This window comes from Anomalospiza imberbis, chromosome Z, assembly GCF_031753505.1.
Source record: "Anomalospiza imberbis isolate Cuckoo-Finch-1a 21T00152 chromosome Z, ASM3175350v1, whole genome shotgun sequence".
Lineage (NCBI taxonomy): Eukaryota > Metazoa > Chordata > Aves > Passeriformes > Viduidae > Anomalospiza > Anomalospiza imberbis.
This window is the reverse complement of record NC_089721.1, coordinates 1739499-1762839: the sequence shown is the minus strand read 5'-3', so window position 1 is coordinate 1762839 and position 23341 is coordinate 1739499. Positions and strand designations below refer to the sequence as shown.

Genomic DNA, 23341 nt, shown 5'->3' with positions numbered 1-23341 from the left:
ATATTCCTCCTGCCTACCATGTGCTGATGACAATGTCACTGGCAATAACTGGTTTAAATCCTGTACCATCTCCATCTCTAATGCTAGTAGATGCATTAGATGTCTAACTGATCATGAACTTTTAGCATGTGTCTGTAGGTGGGAGCAAAATATGCCACCATGGGCTATGTCATGCAAAAAAATTAAAATATAAGCAAGAGAAAATGGTCATTTATCTCTGTATGCATCATGTAGTAATAGCTCTTCTGAATTACTGCATGCACTTCTGACATTGCATCTTTGGAGGTTTGAGACTCTGGTGAGAGTTACAAAAGGGCCTGCAGAAATTTTCTGGATTCTAAAATATTATGAGAGGCGTGTGAAGCTTAATCTAAACATATGGTGACTGAATAAGGAGATACTGCACCAGGAAGCAATTACCAGCGGCAGGAAGGTTTTCAATACAGTATAGCAGGGAAAAACAGTATTCAATGCCTGAAAGCTAAAGATAGAAATGGCATCTTTAGTTCAAGATTGGCTGTCTTTCTAGAAGAATCACAGTAACTAAAATTCAGGATCTGGAATTCTTGTACAAGGGCTCAAGTTTTCCAAGAGGTTCTTGTAGCTGAGATTAAAATATATTGATTCATGAACCCACTGATCATTCACTTAGGATATTTTGATATGTTTGGTCTTATAGAGTTGTAAGCTTTTCTAGGATTTTATAATAGATGGTGTTAGATAGGTCCATCCATCAAGACAAGGATCAAGATATTGTGCCTGTTTTCCAAGTTAAAATTTTTGCTTTCAAAAAACCAAAACCACTTCCATGGACCAGCCCTAAATTCCTAAGTTTGATCTTCTTTTTCAGAGGAGTGGCTTTTATATTTCTGTCCTTTAAAGGCTGCTCATGGATAGTTCACTGAACATCCCCAGAAAAGTGGAAAGTGCACAATTTTTTTTTTCCTTGGAGGTGCTCCTTTTCTGGATCCTTTTTTTGACCTGGTCCCATGACTCCACAGGTATCTTACGCATCTGTGCAGTCAAGATGATGGTTGTGATGCCCTGAGGATATATTTTTCATCACAACTATGGAAGCTCCTGGCAAACTGTCACTGGCTGCTCACTGCCATTCTTCTTATGATCTCCCATCTCCAAGTCTCCACACAGAGATCACTTGGAATTGCTTGGCTCTGCTGCTCATTACCTCATTAGCAATGTGAATTGACCAAACATCCACTCCTGCCAAAGGCACGTTGTTCCCTTCCCATCTGTCCACTGATTTGGGACACAAGCCTCCCTGCGGTTTCAGCCTAGCACAGCACCAGAGTAAGTTGCAAAACACAGCTCCACTGCAGCAGTCGTGGGTGTAGCAGCAGGAGCTCCAGCAGAAACAGCCTTAAATGGCACAGCAAAGTCCAGGCTGCCTCCTGCTTCTCCCTGGAGATAAGCCTACCTTGTAGTCCATCAACACCACCACGCCCTGTGCTTCCCAGGTCCTCTCTGAACCAGACTGACACCCATCTTCATTTAGTTTTCCCACTATGCAGTATGTGAATGATTTATTGGAGGCTCCATTGAATTTGAGTTTCAGGGACATGTTGGTGCTTCTTGTCTTTTGCTGTATCAAACCAATGCTGCCTCCTGACAAGCATCAGTAGAGTATGCTGCAGGAAGCCCTATTTTCCCAATTTCATTTCAAAACTCTCAGATTTTTAATAAACTGCTGCTTGGGTGTTTTAATCCAGCCCTTTCCCATTCACTCTGACTGAAATAAAGTGCTGATGTTGTTATCCATATGACCACCCACCTAGAAGATATAGCAAAATTCATGACAAATCTTATACATCAATGACATCTTAAAACCTACGTTCTAGCTAATTGCAAGAAACTGCCTTTTTTTTTTTTTTTTCTTGTTTTTAGATTTAGGATCCTTGTATAAGGAACTCAGCAATGTGACTTAAGCAAAATCCTAAGACCTTACATTTACTCTTGTGAAACATGTATTTGATGAATCAAATTGATTCTACTTTTTATTTTGTAGCCAGTGGGGACAAAGCTTCAGATTTGTCATACTAGGGAATTCAGTGCACAAATTGACAGGCCTTAAAGTATGATCTCCTCTCACCTACCACAGGCTTCTGTGGTCTCATCACAAAAGCTCTACATTGAATTTTATCTGCAGCTCCAGTAGACTGAAGAGAGCACCATAAACCAACTCATATGGCAGATAAGTCATCCTGTCATTAAGGAAGCTTCTTGCCAGTGAAAACTTATTTAAGCATGACGACTCACAATCCCAGTAAGTTGCAAAACATATTAAAAGGAGAGCAGAAGAATCAGGGCTCTGGGAAGGAGTTGTATATATCACTTGTCATAACCAGCACTAGATAAAACCCTTTATATGATTCTCCACAAGGATGCTGTAAGGTTTAACAATGCTCAGCACAAAGTAAAATGCAAAAGATAGAAATATGAGTAATGGGTGATGCACAAGAATCAAAAATAAGCCAGTGTTCAACAATTGGTTGTTATTGCATCTGTGTGGGTAGTCCTCTTTTGGACTACTTTTTCAACTACTCTGTTTGAAATCCCTATGGCTTTTGGGGAGCTCCTGTGCTTCACTTTTACTTCTTGCTAGTATTCACAATTTCCTTGCTACCTAGAAGGCCTTCAGCAGCATAATCTGAATCAAAAAGAAGGCTCTGGTGTCCAAAAAGGCCCAGCAAATTGGGATCTGTCAAGTGTCTGCCCAGAGCAGTGTTAGCTGACATAAAGGGGATCCACACTCTTAGTTGCACCACATACATGACACAAGATTTTATTTCCATGGACTGTTCCTACACAGTCTGAAGAACTGTCTTAAGCACTGTGGTGAAAATCTGGGTTAGTGGAGTTACCCCAGTTCACCAGAGCTGTCAGAGCAGGGCTCAGTGAGAGAAGTGTGTTGGATTTCAGACCTCAGCCATCAGAGGGCTGGAGCCCCTCTGCTCTGGAGCCAGCCTGGCACAGCTGGGGCTGTGCAGCTGCACAAGAGAAGGCTCCAGGGAGAGCTCAGAGCCCCTGCCAGGGCCTCAAGGGGCTCCAGGAGAGCTGCAGAGGGACTGGGGACAAGGCATGCAGGGACAGCACACAGGCAGTGGCTGCCACTGCCAGAGGGCAGGCACAGATGGGATATTGGGAACCAGGAATTGCTGGCTGGGAGGGTGGGCAGGCCCTGGCACAGGGTGCCCAGAGCAGCTGTGGCTGCCCCTGGATCCTTGGAAGTGTCCAAGGCCAGGCTGGATGGGGTTTGGAGTAACCTGGGCTAGTGGGAGTTGTCCCTGCCCATGGCAGGGGGTGGCACTGGATGAGCTTCAAGGTCCCTTCCAAATTATTGTGTGATTCTATCTAAGGAGTGACCCAGTGTTAATTGAAATTACATAAAACAATAATATTAGTCTCTTTCTTACTTGATCATTTTCATGCAGTGTTTAATCTTCACTGTTCATTGGTTTCTCTAAGGCCGCTATTCTCATAAAGTTTGGTGACTTGCAATTCCAATGCACTCATTCTTTCAGTATGCTTTTGTTTTGGAAGTCTTTCATTTTCATCTAAAACTCCACTCCTACAGGATGAGTTGTCAGCATCTCTACACCCTGTACTAAGTTATGTAATTAAAAGATAAAGAGCAGTTCAAGAATATGTTCAAGCTGATACCACATATGCATGAATAAACATGTGTCTATATATATAAATGGTAGAAGTTAATGGAAATCATATTCATATCTATTTCAATTAATATCTCTAAACGCCAAGCCTTTTACAAGAAGGTGATGGCACAGCAAACTGCAGAGCTAGGCAGTGAAAGGTATTCTGTGTGCTTATGCTGACATACAATTAGTTTGCACTAATGCAATTAGTGCACTTCAGACATCTCTCTGGAGTCCTGTAAATATATACAAATAAAATCAGTTCTGTGAAACGTAGTCTGCAAGTTTTCCATTCAGTGGAAAGACTTATTCATTAGAGGAAGACTTGTTTTCATTTTATATCAACAGCCTAAAGTTGAGTGTCAAATTAAAACTCTCGGGAGATGTCTGATGACAACGCAGTCAGAAAGGTGATCAAATGTAAATAGTAAACAATTTTGACACAGCTCTGCAGTAGTCACCACACAGTCTCATCTCCACACTTACACAGCACTTTTTTTATTTTCCTATATTCCCAGGTTTCATACAGTAAACAAAAGGACAAATAATATCTCTAACACACTTAGGTATGAAATATGTTGCAGGTAGACTTATACCTGAGTGAAAAGCTTCCAGCTCCACTGTCAGTAACACAGAACCACAGAATGTCCTGAGCTGGAAGGGACCCCCAAGGATCACCCAGTCCAGCTCCTGCCCCACACAGACCCCCCAACAACCCCACCCTGTGCATCCCTGGCAGTGCTGTCCAAAGGCTCCTGGAGCTCTGGCAGCCTCGGGGCTGTGCCCATTCCCTGGGGAGCCTGGGCAGTAGAGACAGTCATTGACATATCACATAACACAGTCTTTGAAATACACTTTTTTCCTTCATTGATATTCCAACTTTTTCCAGTTTATATCTAGCTTGTGCAGTTTGTTTGTGTGAAAACCACTTGCACCTTGAACCTCTCTGTCTTTGAAGAGGCTGAAAAGACTGAGAGCAGCACTGTGGTTCAGTTCTTCTGACTGTGTGTTTTGTATTCAAGGGTTTTGGTTCCCAGTCGTTAAATCAATGATGGTTCAATTGTCTCTGTCAAAGGTGTCTAGAGGAGGAAATCTATATTTGTTTATTTTCTCATGCCGTCAAGATGATGTGTGTCTTTGTGTCACACTGAGTTCTTATATATGCCAAGTGCCTAAACTGAAGACTTTGTAAATACAGACTATATATGCAGATACTGAAAAGGCAACAAGAGTAGAAGATAGACAGATACACACACACACCAACACATATACACATGAACCCTTTTTTCCCCTGCTCTAAGTGAAAAACTGCAGTGGAGGTTGGTTGCTCTCATAAAGAACCTTTACAAGACCAACCAGCAGAGCAGCAGGCAGCACTCATACAGGATCATTTTACAGCAAGAGCCTGAACAGGAACTGCAGTATCGCTGTGGTTCAGTGACAGGATGATTTCTGGCAGGTTAGACTCTGCAACTTCTGCTTGCCTTTGAAGTGCTATCAGCTCCACAGCTGCAGTGGTGTATGGTTACAAAATGATGGTATTTAAAATAAAATGGGCAATTTACCCAGAGTTTTGTTTATACACAAGTACTAAGTGTAAGGTTCTTTCAATTGTTTTTAGTTTTTTCTTTATTTTACAGCTCTATCTAAGATTTCCCTGCTGCTTATTGAACTTGATGTTACACATGACTCAGGAGTTTTAACTCCTGTAACTGGTGTTCCAGGAAGACAGCCCAAATATCCACCCTACGCCCATGCCTGGATTTGTGCAGGTGGCCTGGGATAGCTGTGGAGCTCTTTAGGCACAACTGCTGCCAGTCTTCTGAGTCTGCACATGACCCTGCAGACACCTGAGCCCATGTCAATCTAGGAAGTACAAAGAGTGCAGCAGCACATCAGTGCTTCTCATGTTGCCAAGTACTGTAAATAAAGGAAATACTCCAGTCTTATCTTGACAGAACACTTTTACCCTGCTAGGCCCTGAAAAGAATTCAATTTGTTTTCATGGCATACATGTTTTATTCTAAAGACCATATTCCCCAGTGTGCTCTGTGTGCACCAATACTGTAATGTTGGGACATTCTCTGCCAAAGTCCTCTTCTCCCATACTGCCACACCTTGACACACAGCATTGGAAGGGAAATAGGAGAGGCCAGGACATAGAAGCCATCCTGCTGCAGACTTCATGGATGCTTAGGGCATAGTCCAAAATGTCCCCAAGGCTTGCAAAGGGGAAAACAGCACAGTGCTTGGGCATCCCTGACATCTTCTGTACTGTGGGGAGCAGTGCCAAGCAGCCAAAGCACACTGCAGATCTCATTTTTCATACATGCTGTGCTCACATTTGTGGTTCATACAAGGAGAGAGAGAACTCTACAGCCATTCCCTCGGGTGTTGGTACCTGGTGCCTGTGTCACTGCCACTCTTCACTGCTCCGTCATCCGTGAAATTAAAGGTGCCGGTCCAATTTGCCAATTCCTCTCCATTCTGCCAGCTAAACTGCAGCCCTCTAGCAAGAAAATGAGGCAGTTGATATTTGATATCATTCATTAGGTTAAGTCTATCAGCATGAGTTCTCATGTCCTATTTCTTAACATACAAATGTGACCATGACACATTCATCAAAAACAATTAAAAGATACCAAGAACAACAAGATATGACCTTACTAGGGTAAACAAACAATTTTTACTTCCCACAGATTCTGCAAGTCCTTGGATGAAAACAATATCAGGCTCCCCATACAAATTTGAAGGCCAGGAATTATCTGTGCTCATAAACAACACACATGTATGAGGAGGTAGAAATTTCATTCTCCAAAACACAAGGGCAAAAAAGCTGGAGACATGGGAAACCATGGGGCCAAAGAAGTAAAGGCTCCAAACTTCAGCTTTACATCTACAGTAGTTGCTAAGTGTGGCGGGCACTGGGTCCTTCCTCAGACTTGTTGGCTCTGCTAGCAAAGGATGTGTCATTTGATGACGTCTCTAAAGTCATAATACAGTGCTTATTTTGCCTGTTTGGTAAGACGGCATTTTTTAAAGCCAATGCATAAACACAATCATCACAAGTCCCTGTTTTCCAGACTTTCACAGATTTGTTCCAACCCCCATGATGCCTGCACTCTTCTGGAAACTACACCAATAGCAGGGTAGAAATTTAAAAATGCTGGGGAAATATTTGACAACACAAGCCAAAACCCTTCCCTTACCTCAGAAGCCAATGAAAAAGGATCTTGCAGATTGTTATTTTTAAACTTCTCCTTTTTAACCCAATTTCATTATTTCAGAAGCCTGGCAAGCTGAGTTGTGAACATTTGGTGCTGCCAATACTGAAAGTTAACTTCCCAGTTGGGCTGTGTGGGGACAGCCAGGAAGCAATCTGCCAGCATGCTTTGTCAAAAAGAGAGGGCATCCAGGACCCCGATAGTTTTGCTGGTCACCAGGCTTATGATAAGGGCTGGTGAATCTCCCTGGCCACATCCATCCTCTAGTCTAATTGGCAGCAATTATTAGCACAGGGACTTAAGAAACAACATGGGATGTTAAAATATGCCCAGGGGAATCTCGTGAGGTTTGACAAGGCCAAGTGCTGGACCTGTATCTGGATGAGGGCAGCCCCCAGGATCAACCCAGGCTGGGGATGAGCAGAGGGAGCAGCCCTGGGAGAAGGAGCTGGGGGTGCTGGGGGTGAGAGCTGGACCTGCCCCAGCCTGAACCCCCCTGCCCTGGGCTGATCCCCAGCGTGGGCAGCAGGGCAGGGGGGATTCTGCCCCTCTGGCCCTGGGCTCAGCTGAGACCCCACCTGCAGAGCTGCCCCAGCCCTGGCTCCAACAGCACAAGGACGTGGAGCTGCTGGAGCCAGCCCAGAGGAGGCCACGGAGCTGCTGCCAGGGCTGGAGCCCCTCTGCTCTGGAGCCAGCCTGGCACAGCTGGGGCTGTGCAGCTGCACAAGAGAAGGCTCCAGGGAGAGCTCAGAGCCCCTGCCAGGGCCTCAAGGGGCTCCAGGAGAGCTGCAGAGGGACTGGGGACAAGGCATGCAGGGACAGCACACAGGCAGTGGCTGCCACTGCCAGAGGGCAGGCACAGATGGGATATTGGGAACCAGGAATTGCTGGCTGGGAGGGTGGGCAGGCCCTGGCACAGGGTGCCCAGAGCAGCTGGGGCTGCCCCTGGATCCCTGGGAATATTCAAGGCCAGGTTGGACAGGGCTTGGAGCAACCTGGGACAGTGGAAAGTGTCCCTGCCCATGGCAGGGGTGGCACCGGATAAGGTTAAAGTTACCTTCGTGCCCAAACTTCCCTATGATTCCATGATTCATATCCAAGTGTGTTTACATTATGCTGTAATGGCCATTGGGTAATGCAATGCTCTGGATTATCAGGCAGCACCATAACTTGTGTGTTTCTCTGGCAGTTTTTAATCAGCTGACCTGCTCAAGGTAAATTTATGAGTGGAATATTGGTGTGAAGAAAACATAAGAAAATTACTTGGACACCTTCACTTTGAGGCTTGTTGAAATAAATGCTTGTGGTTCTCTCCCATATACCAAAGTCTTACACATATTTTTGCCACACTGTAACTGGTATAAAAACATGGTTTCTTCAAATATATATCTTTGTAAAGGACATTTAAGTATATGGCCTTAAAAATATCTTTTAATTGTTAAAGGCATCAATGAATGATACACTGGGAGAGAAGTGTGGGAAAACCAAGCTGGAATTGTGCCTTTTAATTGGATTTGAATTCTCTATTTGGGACTTTGTTATTTGCAAACTGAAATAGAGAGCATTAATACAGATAAATGTCTGGTGTTGGTGTGTCCTCCAGAGGTGAACTCTCCTACAGCATAGCCAATATTCAGGCAGATTAAATGAAAAATTAAAACATGCAGTAAAGTCCTTTCCCTGTCTATGTCTCTACTCTGTATGTAACAGCTGAAAGGAAATCTAAGTAAGTGTTCCAAGGTGGCAGGGGGTGAATCTGTCCATCTAGCAAAACAAATTGTAAAATCACTCTTAAATGCCCCCCTTTCATCAAGCTGTTTTTGCGGAAGGCCGTGGAGTGCAGCAGAGGCACCAAGTGTAAAGGACATTCACATTTAGGGTAAAGACCCAAGGGGAGATTGGAAGACTAACCCTGAGGAATGGCAGATATGTCTTATCATGACCAGCATGATATACTTATCTTTGAAGTGGCAGGGTGAGCATCTAATTGAGGTACAAAAATATCCAGTGAGGGATCTGGGTATGACACTTCTCCGTGGTTAAGGACAAAGTACAGAGCTGTGAAGTTAAGTGTCCAGCCCTGAACCAGACAGACAACACAGGGCTCTTATTCCAACAGGTACTCCAGGGATTAACAGGATACAGACTTATAAATACACAAAACACCCCACCAAAGAAATTTTGCACAGCTCATAGGGCTGTGTGTCTCACTGTGAGTCTGCAAAACTGAGACCAAGCTGCAGCTTTACATTTTTTGCAGAGGTGGTACAATAAATCTCTTTTTCACAGTAAGAACAACTTCCATAAATAATGGTTTGTAGTATTAGGGCTGAGTAGAAACCAAGGATGAGACATTTAAAAACACTGAATTAATTATTTTTCTAACAGGACTACTGAGAGCTTTATAATTGATTTCAATCAGCCTTGAGTTGGGAGAATTTAATTTTTGAAATACAAAATTTTCTAATCCTCTCAGGTTTGAGTTGTAAGCACCCATAAAAAATTATCTGGCCAAATGTTCAAACAGCCTGAGAAAACAGAAAAGAGAATTAAACCACTTCGTCGGTGCATTTCTTTGGCATTCTATTTCAGTCAACTTCTACCATGTTCATTCTCGGCAGTAACTGCATTTAAACAGGTAAACAAATTAAGGTTCTGTGAATCAGAATTGCAATATAAAAGCACACAGAGGGCAGAAGCACAGAAAAGGAAGAGAAAAAAACATGAGAGCAAAATGGAGGGTAAGGAAAGATTAAAAGAAGGTAAGGAAAGCTGAGGAAATGACTGAGACATCAAGGTCTACTATGCAATTTACATAACTCACATCAAACAGTTCAAACAAAAAAAAAAGAAAAAAGAAAAAAAAAATTTAAAAAAAGAAAAAAAACAAATAAAGAAAAGCTAATTCTAAGCCTGGAATCATTGCCAATGATTGCCAAGTGGAACTTTGCCATTTGCTCAATTTGCCCAAATAAAACAACTTCTAAAATCGGTATGTGTCTCCAACGTGTGATGCTGATGACAGCAAGGAAAGAATTCATAAAAGGTGTAATAACCAGAAACTCTCTCCGTGCAGAGATGCCTTGTTTTGCCATGAATGCAAGCAAATTGTTCATCAGGGAAGATGTACGTCAGTTATGGATACCATTAATCACAAGGCTTATCCCTAACAAATAAAAGTATGAGCAACGCTCTGCCTTGCATCAGAGAAACTCGGTGAAGTTGGATGTCTTAGCAACAGAGACCTTGAGTTTCAGGTAAATGTCAAAGCAATATTTTGATCTTAATTGGTAACTGTAAGTGTTGAATCAGTGTGTGGTCAAATAAACATTGGTGTAAAGTAGTAATAGGAGGAGGGGGTGAAAAGCCAGAAAATTAACAAAGCAGCAGTGACTCTGAAGGGCTTGTCAAAACCGACTGTCAGGAAGCAGCAGGAAGCAAAGACTGAAAGCCTGTTGCTGCAATCCAAACAAAAAACAACTCCTACACAAGCAGAGGTTTTAATAGCAGAGGATGTCAGATTATTATGAGGATTTTGAACTACAAGGCAAGAATGAGCAAGCGGATGAATTGCAGAGAGAAGCTTTGCACCCATGCTATGTCCCACTGAGATCCTCCCTCAGCAGTGCCTATTGTACTTCTGAAAAGGAAAGGAAAAGTGAAAATTCACTTCGGACCAGAAGGCAGGACTTATAAAAGTGAGCTGCTAAAAGACGGAGACCCAAAAGTCTCCATGACCATGGAGGTCATGTCTGGGCTCTCCCCAGAGAGTGGGCCATGACTGTGGATGCTTCAGAACCTGTTCAGGAGAGATCCATGTGCTTCCCAGGCACAAGAGCAGTTTGGTGCAGGGGACTGAGTGACACAGTGATCAGCACCTCTGGGTGACAGGGACTGAGTGGCAGCAGGGGCATCACCTGCCACTCCAGCCACAATCTATTCCCCAGATACCACCAGTTCATCCCATTTAATCCCAGGCAGCAGGCGATTTCCACTCATCTTTAAAAGGTGGCAACTACAGCTATCCTCATTTGGCATCTACCACAGGCAGGCTAAATTCTAGCCCAAGCAAAACCAGGCAGAAATGAATGTTATTTTACAATGGTGAAGCTAAGCCAAAACCTGACTCAGCTTGCTGGCCTACACAGATGGGCAAGGAAGGAGAAGCAGAGGAAGGGAATGAAGACATGGATGTCTCCAAGAGCAAGGCAAATTATTTGTCTTTCTGAGCTCCCTCTGTTATTTGTCTTCACTTCTCCTGCTCTTGCTTTCCAGCAGTTCTCATATCCCTTATCCATATGCATTATCCCTATCAAAGAGGCCATTAGGAGGTGACAGGAAATCCAGGTTTTGTGACTCTGGCTGCGGTTGAAGTTGTAAGCAAATAGTATATTCATTAATTCCATATATATTATGAGTATTATATATATTATGAGTAATTTTATAATCCTGTTTCTGCAGGCCTGGTCATGGTGCTGCACTTCCCTGTTACTTCTCAGATACAGAAGCCATATATACTTCTCAGACACAGTCCCTGTCCTGATGACCAATAGCCCAGGCCATGTAAAGGCTTCCTAAAATCACTGGAAAATCACTTTCACTGTACCTCAGTTTCCCTATTTTGTAACTCTTGTGCCCTTGAGGAGGAGGAACTGAAGACTTTAGTGTTAAATGATCACTCTGCTCTCTTTGAAAATGGAAAGTGATGCCCTTAGCCTATTAACAGGGGTGTCACAGAGGTGTTGGAAAGTCAGATGGTTAATCTTGCCAGAGATCCAGTTCCTTCTTTCCGCAAAATAAGGAAACTATGACTCACTGAGTCCACAGGGTGTACGGAAAATAAAACTAAAACCGTGGTATGCATGAGTGACCTGCAGATGAGAGTGATTGGAAACACTCACTAAAATGGATCAGGGAGTTAGAGGAGCTTGGCTGAGGGGAATATCAGGAGTCTCCAGTGTGACAGACTGCTGCACAGGTGAAGAGAAGCACAGCAGCTGGCAGAGACAGCAGTAAGAGGAGTTTTGGAGCAAAACTAAGGATCCCTTTTCATTTTTGCACAGTCCAGAAAAAGCCAGATTATTTACACTGCACTTGTAAAGATATCAGAGGGGCCCAAAATGAGTAAAGGACTAAAGTTACCACAGAGAACAGTGAGACACTGACATCAAACCCAGCCCAGCAGTGCCCAGTCAGAACAACCTGTGTTCAAAACCTCTTTCCTGACAAAAGGGCAAGACAGTCCCTGAAGACAATGAAACCGGGTAACAAGAACAAGGCAAATGCTTATTTGAATAGTTAAATACCACTTTAATCATCCCAATCCATTTTGAAATAAACACACAAGGCACAACAAGTTAAAAGATGCAGCACAGGGGAAAGAAAGAAACATAAATCTGCCTATAGCAGTCCAGGTCCAATTCACCTGTGCTATGTAACGCCAGGAAAATACCATGTGTTTGCTGGCCTCTTTCAGTCCAGAATCCAGGGCCATAAGCCTGCCAGGCAGGATACAAATAAATAAAACATTCCTGGGGCCAGCTCAAGTACTTGAGCAATATGCTCTCCTTCTTATGTCAGTCCATAAAAAATTTCATATTTTTCAGTGGAAGAAGCGTAGAAACTGACTAGTCAAGTTCAGAGAAATACTTCTCAAGAGAAATTAGCAAAACGCAAGTTTTGGTCCTGACAGAAGCACATACATCTGCTCACTGTGCTTTAATAGAGATCAACCTTTGTCTCAGTGACCTAGAGCTTTGTAAATAGACTGACAGTGAGTAATTACTGAGCTTATCACTAACCATCTCACAGGGACAAGATTATTAAAAGGTTTTGAAAATTTTATGAAAATATGTGGAAGAGCAGGAATGCAATATTCAGAGCAAAAGGAAGAAATTAAATAACATGGGCCCCACAAAAAGCAGACTGTGGATGTACAGTGTGGGAAAGGAGCACATCTGGTTTCATCACACTCTTGGCCTTACAGAATTATACCAGGAACAAGTTTGGCTCTCTATGCTAGAGGGAAATAATAGTATTAAAATGGTGGAGGAGTATATTTTGACTAGTGTAAAAAGCAAAATTGGAAACATAGGTGGGAAGCTTCTGGATTATAACCATTATTACACAGAAAAAGTTTGGTTTCATGTAGCGCATTTAACATTTGGGTTAAATCCTGCATCAGATATTCACAAGCAATATCTGGAAAAACTTGGCCCAAAATCACTTCCCAGGAAAGATAAAACACATCCAAATAGTTGGCTTAAACTGGATTTAATGTTGACCAGGACATCAAGAACATCAAAGTATACCTTCCAAACCTTTACAATCTTACATTTTCTCATCTGTGGGTGGAAGATAAACATCTAAGGAGTAATAGACAATCTTTATCAATCCTATTGGTAATAATTATTCACATTTATAATTATTCATAATTGAAATATCATTGTTTGTAATACTGAGGGGCAGCACAAAACCAACAACAGAACGAAATTATAGTGAGGGAGGTAGTTTTCAAGAAAAGAAAAAAAAACAAAAAACAAAAAAACAACAACAACAAAAAAACCCCAAAACAACCAAGCCCTGAGCACAGACAATCACAGGAAATCCCAAATGTTTTAAGATTCCAGCAAATTCTGACATTTGAGATGGTAGATGCCCGATGCAGCGTGGGTTCCAAATCTCACCAGACCACAAGAGGTCTGATAAAAATAATTGCACTGCATCTCAAGTTTCCAGTACTAATACATTCAGCATCAGGTCAAGTGTCCCTACACTGCCCTGAGGGCTCATGCTGAAGACAATGAGCAAAATGCATTCATAGTCAGTGAGTGTGTACCCAGTGCTAGGCACAGGAGTAGCAAATATTCTCTCTCTCCATCACAGAAGTGGATGGCACAGTCTTCTCCTACCACTTAGGCAACCTTTCCAAAATATTTACAGCCTAAGATGATCAGTTAGGACTGTCAAAAGCCCAGCTTTGGCTGTATTTGTTCTGATAGAGAATGCCAAACCAGTGACAGAGGCTGATTTTAAGGCATTCACCCTGAGAACTAAAGCATAAACCCAACTAAATAAAATGGATGTGAAAGGACATCAACTATCTGCAGGGCTGATGGAAAAGCAAAATGGATGCAAGCAACAGAGGGCAAGCATGCCTCAAAGAAACGAGAGGTTAAGTCCACAGTTTTCCTGAGGGAGACATGGACTGCTGAGCAATGAATACACTTGAATTAAAAATTGAGGAATGAAATGAAAAAGCAATCAAGGGTAAGAATGAAGCACAGTGGAAGCAAGAAAATACAAAGCTTTGCACAGTGATTATGCCTGAACCAAACCCAGCAAGTGTAAGAATGATCAGGAACTCCAGCTGGGTCAAAAATAAAAGACCAAGTTGCCGGGTCATCAACATGGGCCACAGAGGTCAGTGGTCAAGGGAGCACGGAGGGGATACTGTGGGGAACATGGGTGGAGCACAACTGAAAATGGGAACACAGGGCTCTGGGCTTGGCTCTTTACAAATGGAGGCAAGACTGAACTTTGTACCTGCCCACACACAAAGAGGCCAAGCAGGTAATTCTTTTCAAAGCATCATAAAGCAAGTTGATGGCACGTCTCCTCTAAAAGAAATGTCACAACAGTTAAATAATTTTGGATGAAAAGGTGTTGAATGCTGGGCATTGGCAAAACTCAGCCATTACTTTGCCTCATACTGAGGCAACAGATCTGTGTAATACAAGGATTTAACCCAGATACTCAGCCAAATACACAAGAAGAATTATTTGCATGGACAGAAGCACGCCTAGATCTTCACACAACAAAGTTAGACTGAAGGAAGCTGCTACTGGGTACTACATGAATTAGGATCAGGATTTAATTGTCTCTGTATTAATCAGTTAGGACAATGGCCACTTTTTTGACTGGTAAGCAAGATACCTATAATTCACTGCTCCAAGGCAAAAAGTTTCTGGAGAGCTCCTACAGCCCAACACAATTCAAACCAACGAGAGTGGGTGTGTGGACTCTGGCCTAGGAGCTGCTGGGTGGCCACAGCCACAATAAAAGGGGCAAGTGTGCAAAGGCCACTCAGTAGTGACACATCCTCATGATAGGAGGTCAGGAAGGACCATGGTGTAACACACCAGGGAGTGACACACTTGGGATAATGCAATTTGCACATGTAAGACGCTGAAATAATGGATGCTCATTAATTTACTGTCATCTGAAGAGTGGAGAGGGACTGGCAGTTCACAGACCAGACCAGCAGGTGGTTTTGCCATCTCAACAGCAGAGGTGAAAGAAAACAGTGCTAGAAATACAGCATAGAGGAAGCAGGGGTATAAACCCTGCTGGTTTTCTGCATTGCTAGGGAGAACAAGAGAGGAAATAACACTCACACTCTAGTAGTAAAACTTCAGCCACTTGATGCTCTCCTTTAAAAGCAAATTAAAATCATGGTTAAAAATCCCCAAACCTTTAAGTAGAAGAAGGAAAAAAATTTGTATTCAAGAGAATTGTCTAAAGCAATCAGCAGCAGCAGTAGGAAAGGGAATGGGATGACAAGTGGGATGGGGTGCCTGCATCCAGCCTCTGGATGAAGGAACATCAACATGTTGCAGCCAGTCCAGAGGAAGCCACCAGGATGATCAGAGGGATGGAGCAGCTCTGCTGTGAGAAAAAGCTGAAATAATTGGGATTGTTCAGCCCGGAAAAGAGAAGCTTTGGGGTGGTCTTTCAGCACGTGAAGGGACTCATCAAGAAATATGGAAAGAGACTATTTACATGGGCCTGGAGTGACAGGACAAGGGGCAATGGCCTCAAATTGGCAAAGGGTAAATTTAGGGTAGATGTTAGGAGAAATTATTCCCTGTGGGAGTGGTGGTACAGATTGCCCAGAGAAGCTGTAGCTGCCTTTGGATCCCTGGCAGTGTCCAAGGCCAGGTTGGACAGAGCTTGGAGCAACCTGGGCTAGGGGAAGGTGTCCCTGCCCATGGCAGGGGGTGGGACTGAATGAGGTTTAAGATCCCTTCCAACCCAAACCATTCTGTGATTCTGTGATCCCATTAATTTGGAGACAGCTGAATTAATCTATCAGCTCCCTGCTGGTTCTGCCCCCTCCACCCCATTGCCAACAGGGATGCCTGCACCCGATGAAATGGTCTTGGGAATGCCCTGTAGCAGGAACAGCATGGCCAGAGTCTCAGCTTCTCCTGCTGTGCTCAACTAGATCTGGCCATTTTAAGGTGATGTCCATATCCCGTAAACACATATTTTTTTGGTGCTCTGTATTATTTGAAGACTTCGCTTTGTTCTGAAGTTTCCAGCACTCTTCTCTGAAGAAAGCCTCCCAAACCCAAGACCTGCCCAGCACCTTGTCAGGGATTCATTCAGATGACTCATAGTATACATGTAATTTCTGTGGGGTAGCAATTCCCTCTGGTTAGAGCTGGAAGCAAAGAGCTGTGTGACCAGAGAGAGATGACTCACTAGGTGACCTTCAGATTATGCCTTTTGGGGAAGATGTTTAAATAGAAGGAGAGTTTTAACACAGGAATAAATGGTCTTAGGTTATGGCTAACACTTTCACAGGGTGTTAGGAGCTGTACCAAGGATGGGGCAGGAGCTCTCAACTGACCTGAGCTGGCTGTAATTAGGACAAAAAACCCAGTTCAGGGCAAAATACAGCTCGGGCCACATGTAGCCTCCATGTCCCCATTGCAAGTCCTGCTGTCCCTGCTGTAAGAATGACATGAATTTAGGGTACAGACTAAATGTGTAGTTCAGGTTTATTTTCTCTGTGTTTATTCCTTTAGTCCATGCAGTGGAGAAAGTGCTCACAAATAATCTTATATGGTAAGGAAAGAAGTAAGGATGCCTGGGAATTGATTTGCAACTGTTGCATAAAAGCTGCCTAAGATATTCATAAATGATGGGTTTACCTCAAGTCCTGAGATTCTGATGTTAGTAAGAGGGCACATATACATAAGAGTGATGCTTTATTCTCACTTAGAAGACACAAAGCTTTCAAATAATGCAGGCTGCCTGCATGGGAAGGTTTGCTGACTCTTGCTGTGTGATTTTTGCCATCTTTTATTTGTCCTCTGGCAGGCCCTAGGGTAATATTTGTTTAGAGTCTTTAATAGTTTTGGAAATGCGTTCTCCTCACTCAGCTGAAGAAAAGGAGTTTTAAAGGTGCAGATTTCCATCTTCAAGTGACACTCTCCCTGTGCAGAAGTCAGTCTGTTAAAACACCAAGAATTTAGTGAATTTCCTGCCAACAGAATATTGGTATATAGTGAAGTATTGCTCTGATATTTTTCCCTTGCCAAAGGGAAGGACTGTCCTATTGATCTCTCCCATGCTACAGGTTGGGAGATGAAGACAGATTTGAACATTTTTTTACTGTAGTGGCAGTTTCCTGATGTAATCCAGGATTATTCCCTGCTGGCCAAACAAGACCTGACAAAAAAAGGCCAGCCCTCAGCTGAGCATCCGATTCAAAAGAAAATTCAGCTGAAAGGCGAGCATTGGAAAGATGAGTCAATACAAAAGCAAGCGGCAGCTCTGGATTTAAGCAGAAGACCACAGCATTTAACCTACTTTAGCAGATCAATGCAGTGGATTTTTAATCATCACATTAATCCTGAAATAAAAATAATTACCCCAGAGATCGGTATTAAAGTCCCTTAATTATATCTCATTTCATCATCCTTTTTACTTGGGATCAGAAGCTACAGAGACCAGAGCTTCCCGGTGTCATTTCTCCAGCTTGCAGTTTGGCTCTCCTGTTAGGACTTCAGCTGCAACTACAGGGATGAGGCACTGGCCTTGGTGAGAGCACCCATATCCTTCCCACCTGGGAGAACACTGAAAAAGGGCAAAAAAAAAAAAAAAAAAAAAAAAGTGGACAGGATTCTGCTTTCCAAAGACACTGTATAAAACTGCAAAGGAAGGAGTGGGGAACATTATACAGTGGGTAAAAAATGTGTGAGTGCCTAGAAATTCAATCTCTACACTGTCCCCTTCTTCCAGCAATGCCAGGGGCTCATTAACATCCCAGAAGGGGAAAGAGAGAACTTTGACCAGAGGCTGGGCCCCTTATCAAATTTCACTGAGCAGAGTTTATTGCCTGGAGCATCCTTTCCTGTCCACAGTCCTGCCTCCCCCACAGATGCTCTGGGAACATGGCTATGGGCAAGTGCAGGACCCTGATCCTCCATGGACAGCCTCAGGTGGGATTTCATGGCCATCAAACCAGCCCATTCCCTGCTTGTAAGGGCAAGTGGCATGGCACAGCTTACAGCCACGCAGCAAACTTTTCCATCTTTCTCCCAGAAAAGGGTACTTTTAACTGGAAAACTAACAAAGAAAAAACCCATAATTTGAACCCAAACCCAGCATGCAACAGTTTTCTCCACTCTGCTCTCTGGGACCAGTCCTGAGTCGTGCTGTCACTTGCATTGTGCCCAAGCTGCTTGTTTTAGGTCACAATTCCCTGCCTTGTTGGTCTTCACCCATTTCCATCATCTTCTTGCAGAGAAAAGAGCTACCCCGGTGTTATATTTAGACTTAAAAGCACTGTGCATTTACTGAATTAGTACTTTAGGGCAATTTTCATGTTTCTCCAAATACACGGGGGAATTTTTTCCTGCTGCCCTGGGAGGAGGCCATGGGGCCCGCTGTTGCTGCAGGTGTTGGTATGCAGGCAAAGGCATCCCAAACAAGCAGCACATGGAATCCCAGTGAGTAAATGGCTGTGGGTTCAGGCAGCGTCCCCAAGCTCCAGCTTGGCAAGTGGCACCAGGGCTATAAATATCCCCCTTCCCCTCTCCAAGGAGCCTCTCCAAAACCACCAGGTACAAGTTAAAACACGTCCAAGGAGCCTCACAGCCGGAATCAGCTCCTAGCAGGGGGCTTAACACCGGAGGTTTGTGAAATGCAAGAGTAATTAAAGGTTACAGCTGCCCCTGCACGGAGCTCACTGCCAATCAGACTGCCCTGGAATGCTCACCAGAAGGTACTGCAGGACATTAAGAGTGAGGGAGGGAAAGGAAAGCTGAGGGAAAAAAAAAAAAAAAAAAAGATACCTTCATAATAACATTGTGCTAGCAATGCAGACTGCTGCTTATATCACCTGTCACCAAAAACTTACAGCCACATCCTGCATTTTTATTTCCATGGAAGATGGGAACTGCCAATTCCCAGCAGAAAGGAGCTGAGGTGCTTTTTTTTTTCCCTGTACTGGGTTAGTGGAGACCTCTATGAGATTATTTTCACATGATTAATTCAAAAAAAGAAAGAAAGAAAAAAGTAAAAGAAAACACTGCAAACTGGAGTAAAAAAAAAAAACAAACAAACAAACAAAAAAAACCCAAACCAAACCAAAACAAAAAAGCAGTGTTTTCCAGTCCAAGTGACAAAATATATGCTCATCTCCCTACTTGAGACTCTTTGATGGCAGAGGGCTCAGAACCAGATTTTGTCCTTGCAATCCCTGGAACTGGACACCAGCCTTTTTTCACTCCCTGATGATGACAGGAGAGGTTCCCAGGCATGAGGCAGGAGAGAGGCAGGCCACAGGGATCACTCAGTGGAAGAGTTTTTGGTTGCGTCTTCTCATAACTTTACTCTGCCATTTTTCACTTCAGTTTGTACTTGTGATTTATTTTTATTCTCTCCCACCCTATTGTAGTAATTTTGACTTGGAAAAGCAAGGATTGGTAGGACTGCCAGGCCTCCAGGACAAATGGGAAAAACTGAGAAAATAAGATGAGATTTTGACCTGGCCATAAAGTCATATTCTTAACACTGAGAAAGCTTATTACTACCCTTGTCTACCTACCAGGTTCCTGAAGCTCCCCAAATATGAAGATTTTATACCTCATCAGGTAATTATTTTCTGTAAAAGTTCCCCATCATGATTAAATCCAAATCTTTCCTGCTACAACATTTTAGCACTTTTTGAGTGTTTAGAGAGATGTATTTATTGTTTTTTTTCTTCTAAGATTTAATTTGGGTATTTCAAGTCAGTTAACCTTTTCCCCCTCAATTTTCTCCAAGCCAAAAAAGCCCATGTTTTCTACACTTCTTCTCATTCTTGCTTCTTCCAGCTGAGGAAGTCATATCTTACTGGAGCTGAGGTGCCCAAAAAAATCAGTCCCCTAGACAAGGCCTTGTGCTACAGAAGGCACACAAATTGCTCTGTGGATAAACAACACCCCTGTCTAAACATATTAATATCATGCTTGCTTTTCCCTCCCAGAGAGAAACGTTGGCTGATTTGCCAGCATTTTGCTTGTTCTTGGCACAAGACAAACAACTACATGAGTTGCAAGCAAGGCAAGAACCAAACCATTTATCTCTCCTGGCAGAATGCAGCTTAATTCCAGTAAAAAATTCCACAGCAGCTGCCTACACAACTGAAACACTTACCTTAAAGCATGTAAGGGAAACATTCATCTTCATAAAATCATGCAAGCCGTAACTTCTCAAACTAGGTTTAAGTAAAATAAACTCTGCATGGGTCAAGGTTAAACATTTATAGAGCCCCATCGGTATTTGCTGTGAAAAGAGCATTTTCAGATCAAAGGCTGATGTGCTCTACAGCAAAGCAGTCTCAGCAGCAATTCATAAGAACACAGCAGTGCAAAAATAAAGTGCTCTCTCGGTTGTCTGGAACACTAATATTGATTTTAGGAACTGCATCTGCATGTTTGTTTCTAAAGACATTGAAGTTTCAGCAATGAACATTCTACTTCAACATCTCAAGCCATTTCAGCCTGAACTTACACAGAGCGGGAAGCCTTGTAAGGGGCAAATACTCAGGTGGCATGAGTCTGTTTAAGTTGAATACAAACCCATATTTTTGCTGCAGCTGAGGATTAAAACATAATCCAGGAAACTCACAAAACATAATATTCTGCCTAACCTTCTCCTGCACTCATAATCTAACAAACATTACAGATGCTGGATGCACCTTCCCAGACTGACAAGATATTGTTATCATCAGCAAAAACACTGAGAATATATAATGGTTTGCCTGGAGCTCTGTCTCCCCTCAGTCTGATCAGACAACTTCTCCTATTCCCTCTGATCCCCCCTTACCTCTTGAGATAGTTTCTCCCATAGAGGATCTGCTGCAGCAAGGTGACCACGGCAAAGGCGCAGATGAAGATGAAGAACAAAGTTCTGTTTCCCAGCAAATCCCGGCTGGATGAAGGGTCAGTGTATCCCATCCTTCTTAAAAGCCACTGAAGCTTCACCAGGTAAAATTCAGTTCATTGCCACCTTCATGCCCTTTTTGCTGGGGAGTGGAGGGGAATGCCTGCTGGCTTTTCTGTGAGCAATCCAAGGACAAGGTATCCCATTGTCTGGCCCTGCTGCCCCTTCCTTGCCCCTTTTGGACGTTAGCTCCAGGACTGTGCGCAACGGCTTGCTTCCATGGCAAAGTTTCCAGGAGATTCAGACGTGGGTAACATCTAAAATCATCTCTCAGAGCTCTCTCAGCGCAGGCAGCCTGTGCTGTGTGAGAGGCATTCTGTTCCCTCTAAGCCTCTCTTGAAAACCCGCTGCTAGCAATTATCTACTTCAATCCCATTTTCATATTCCAGATGGGGGAAGCTGCACACAAACCAGAGAACTGCAGCCAATGGCAAACACGGGGCTCCGGCAACCTGCGTTGGAAGCACATAGTCGTCAGCTCTTCTCTGCTTCTGCTCACTGATTCCGACCAAATGTGCTCACAAGGAGACGTGACTGGGGCTTGCTATTATTGAACAAGCATGCAACAATCATGAGGATTTCATTCAGAACCCTGCAGGAAAAAAAAAGAGAAAAAAAGAAAAAGGAAAAGAAAAAAAGAAACACAGCAGCAGCAGTCTGGTCAGGCTAGCAGGAAAGCTGCATTCTGTGTAGCAGCGCGCCGTCCGTGCCGTGGCTCCGGTGCTGTGGCATTTGCATGCAGAATGCAGAGCCTTCAGTCCCACACTGCTCACTATTTGGGCTCCTCTGTTTCCCCTATTCCTCCAGAGTAAGCATGGGCAAGGTCACTGTGCATCCCTTCAAGGACAGAGCTCTCAGTGCCTGCATGCTGATTTATTGGAGGCTCTGAGTAGCCTCACAGCCGCAGAGAGGGAGCCTGCCTCTCAGTGCAGGCTCTAAGAACCATTCATTTAAAGAGACAAATATTCTGATTGTTGCTCCACTAGACACAGTTCTCTTTTGAAAGGGCAGAGCAACAAGACCTTGTCCACAGCCATTGTAACTCCTCTAAACCCCCCCCCATTTTCAGGAGAGGCTCAATTCAGCTCACGGGGAGTTTTGTCGCTCATTTCACTGGGAGCAAAATCTGCCCCAACCCTAAAACAAGTTACAATGAAAGCTTTATCCATGAATGAAACATCCAGACTAGGAGGTTGCTTTGCCCCAATAACAGATGGGAAAAGGATTTTGACAACAAAATGAGGGGGGAAAAAATCCATTGTCTAAGAGAATAGGAAGATTTTTGTGTGCATAGATTTTCCAACAGTTAAATCAGTGTATGCAAATTGCTCTAGTGTGCCAGCAGCCCAGCTGTGTGGAGCAGCAAACAGAGAGTGTTCATGGACTTTGTTTCAGCTGTAACTGGTGCTCCATGTGAAGAAGGGCCAAAGGTAACTTTGTGCAGCCGTTTCAACACAATCCTTAAAGACAAGGCTAGTCCTCAGCATGACCTACAGCAATTTAGGCAAGATAGACAATGGCTAAAGCAGGCTTTGTCTTACCTAATTTTAAGCAACAAAAGTCACACAAGTGTTTAAGGTATGAAGCTGGTCAGCCTGAACTCCTGCAGGCTGGAGAGCAGCACTTTAGACACAACTGACTTTGCAGAGAAGGTTTAGGGATCCAGCCCCTGGTATGTCCTGCCTCAGTGCCTCTCACAGCTCACACACCTCTATTTCTGAACCCTGCTAAATGCTTCCATTATCACCTTGCTTATAAGTGGAGTGGGGACCCCATGTCAGATCAAAGATTATCCAGGGAAAAGTAGAGGTAGAGGGCAAGGACATACTGATACTTCCTTGGAAACAATCTTCTACTATTTTGTCATTCAGGGTATTCCAGAACAGAGGAAAGAAAACCAATATTTAGGTTAGAAAAATAACTCAGTGGGATGCACTGTACTGGGAACACTACACATACCAGGGGACTGCAAGATAAACACAAAAAGTAGTCTGATTCCCTATTGTCAAAGCCATCAGCTCTGGGGCCAAATATTTATTCTTTAAATGATCAGTTCATAAAAGCTGACATTATATGAGACTGTTTCCATATAGGAACTGTACCATTTCGTACCAAAAACCCTCTCAGGAAAAGGAAAAGCTTTATGGCCGTCAAAATTCCCAAGCTGAGACCCCACAATACATTACACTGGCAGATTTGTATGTGGTAGCTTAGTCAAGGCCAATA

The 23341-nt window shown here is 43.4% G+C and overlaps 1 protein-coding gene across 3 annotated transcripts in view; it reads right to left on the bottom strand.

Moving 5' to 3' along the window:
* The window catches only part of ST8SIA5 (ST8 alpha-N-acetyl-neuraminide alpha-2,8-sialyltransferase 5), a 70696-nt gene that overhangs the window by 23443 nt on the left and 23912 nt on the right, over positions 1-23341 (bottom strand). Inside the window, exons 3-4 of one of the 3 annotated variants that reach the window (XM_068177098.1) lie at positions 20999-21707; positions 6073-6180 (exon numbers count right to left, since the gene is read on the bottom strand). In XM_068177098.1, coding sequence (XP_068033199.1) covers positions 6073-6180; positions 20999-21129 — 239 coding nt within the window. In that variant the 5' untranslated portion in view covers positions 21130-21707. Of the gene's footprint in view, positions 1-6072; positions 6181-20998; positions 22157-23341 lie in introns of those variants that run through there. The other 2 variants (XM_068177097.1, XM_068177099.1) reach the window with 2 other exon arrangements.